The following is a 1,681-nucleotide window of genomic DNA, read 5'->3' on the forward strand; positions in this document are numbered from 1 at the left end:
CGCGCGCAGCGCTCCGCACGTGCGCGCAAGCGTCGCGCCGCGAGACGTCGACGCAGGCACCGATCGAAGCCGTAGCGCCATGGCCTTCTCGCGCGCGGGCCACGCGAGCCACGTGGCCCGCCAGCTCACGGACATCGTCAAGCTGCCGCTGCTGAAGAAGGAGCCGACGTCGAAGATCGCCGAGATCTGGCGAAGTTACCACGAGGGGCGCCAGGACGCCGTCGGCCGCGACATCCCCGCGAAGACGGCGCAGGTGCTCGTCGACCGCGCGGGCGCGGCGCCGACGTTCCTCTTCCCCGTGTTCCGCGACGGCGGCCACTTCCTGCTCCTGTCCCAGTTCCAGAACCGGCGCCACTTCCTCTTCACGTTCCTCGAGGACTACAAGAAGAACCCGACCTTCGCGCGGCCCTACGTGACCCTGACGCTCCACGACGACCTCGCGAAGGAGAAGGACATCGTGCTCCTCCGGGGAGACGTCGAGAAGCAGATGCTCAAGGAGGAGGCGGACCACGTCATCGCCCAGGTCGTCGAGTCCTACTGCATCGCGAGCCGCTACAGCAGCGACAGCGGACCGTTGACCTTCAACCAGCGGCCCAACGACTTCGACCTCGACGCGATGCTCAAGCACTACCCGAAGCCGCCGGTGAACATCGAGACGCCCTAGCGGGGCGAAACTAACCTTAAATCCTACTTCCCGTCGGCGCCCTTCCGGAGGAGCGGCCTGCCTTTCCGGAAGCGGCCGTCGTACGTCGCGCCGTCGGCGCCCGTCAGGACCCCGTGCTTGGGCAGGCCCTCCTCGTCGAGGTCGCCGACGAAGACGGCGCCGTCCGCGTAGGTCAACGTGCCCTTGACGGGCCGGTCGTCGACGAAGTCGCCGTCGAGCGTCGCCGCGTCGCCGGACCCGTAGGTCACGACGCCCTTGCCCGACTTCTTGCCCGCGCGGAAGTCGCCGACGTAGACGTCGCCGGTCTTCGACGTGTCCGTGCCTCGCCCGTCGGGCTTGCCGTGTTTCCAGGCGCCGACATAGACCCCCCCGCCGTAGACGCGCTTCGTGCCGTGGCCCTCGATGACGCCGTCGACGTAGGAGCCCTCGAAGACGTTGCCGTTCGCGTATCGCACGACGCCCGGGCCGTGGCGCCTGTCCTTGACGTAGCTCCCCTCGAAGACCGTGCCGTCGGACGACACGTACCTCCCGGCGCCGTGCTTCTCGCCGTGGACGTACGCGCCCACGTAGGCGTCGCCCGCGGCGAAGAGCTTCCGCCCCCCCTCGCCGTGGGGCCGGCCCTCGGCGTCGACGGGGCCCTCGTAGCTGTCGTCGGCGCGCACGAGGCGCCGCAGCCACTTGTAGGACTGGTGGCCGCCCTCGCCCTTGGTCGCGTAGACCGACGCCGCGTGCAGCTGGATCTCGCAGACGTGGCCCCGCGCGGCCTTGGACGCCGTCCAGTTCAGCAGCACGTCGACGTAGCCCCCGGCGGGCTTCGCGAAGCGGTTCTTCACGCGGACCACGCCCTTGTTCTTCAGCAGCTGTCCGAAGACGCGGCGGAGCTCCGCGACGCTCCCGCAGACCACGGAGACGCGCGCGACGTCCAGGAGCTGGCCCGCCTTGCCCGCGTACTCGACGACCAGCTTCTCGTGCGCGCGCAGCAGTTTCTTGACGCACCACGACAGCTTCGCGGCTTGG

At 69.5% G+C, this 1,681-nt stretch overlaps 1 protein-coding gene across 1 annotated transcript in view; it reads right to left on the reverse strand.

The window, feature by feature from the left end:
- Positions 1 to 1,263, reverse strand: part of AURANDRAFT_33279 (hypothetical protein) — a gene marked incomplete at both ends in the record, with an annotated part of 5,986 nt that extends 4,723 nt beyond the window's left edge. The window contains one exon of the mRNA XM_009043124.1: positions 853 to 1,263. Within this exon, the coding sequence (XP_009041372.1) occupies positions 853 to 1,263 (411 nt within the window). The remainder of the gene's footprint in view (positions 1 to 852) is intronic.
- Between the last annotated feature and the right edge of the window lie 418 nt (positions 1,264 to 1,681).

The sequence above is a fragment of the Aureococcus anophagefferens genome (genome assembly GCF_000186865.1).
Source record: "Aureococcus anophagefferens unplaced genomic scaffold AURANscaffold_44, whole genome shotgun sequence".
NCBI classification, from domain to species: domain Eukaryota; class Pelagophyceae; order Pelagomonadales; family Pelagomonadaceae; genus Aureococcus; species Aureococcus anophagefferens.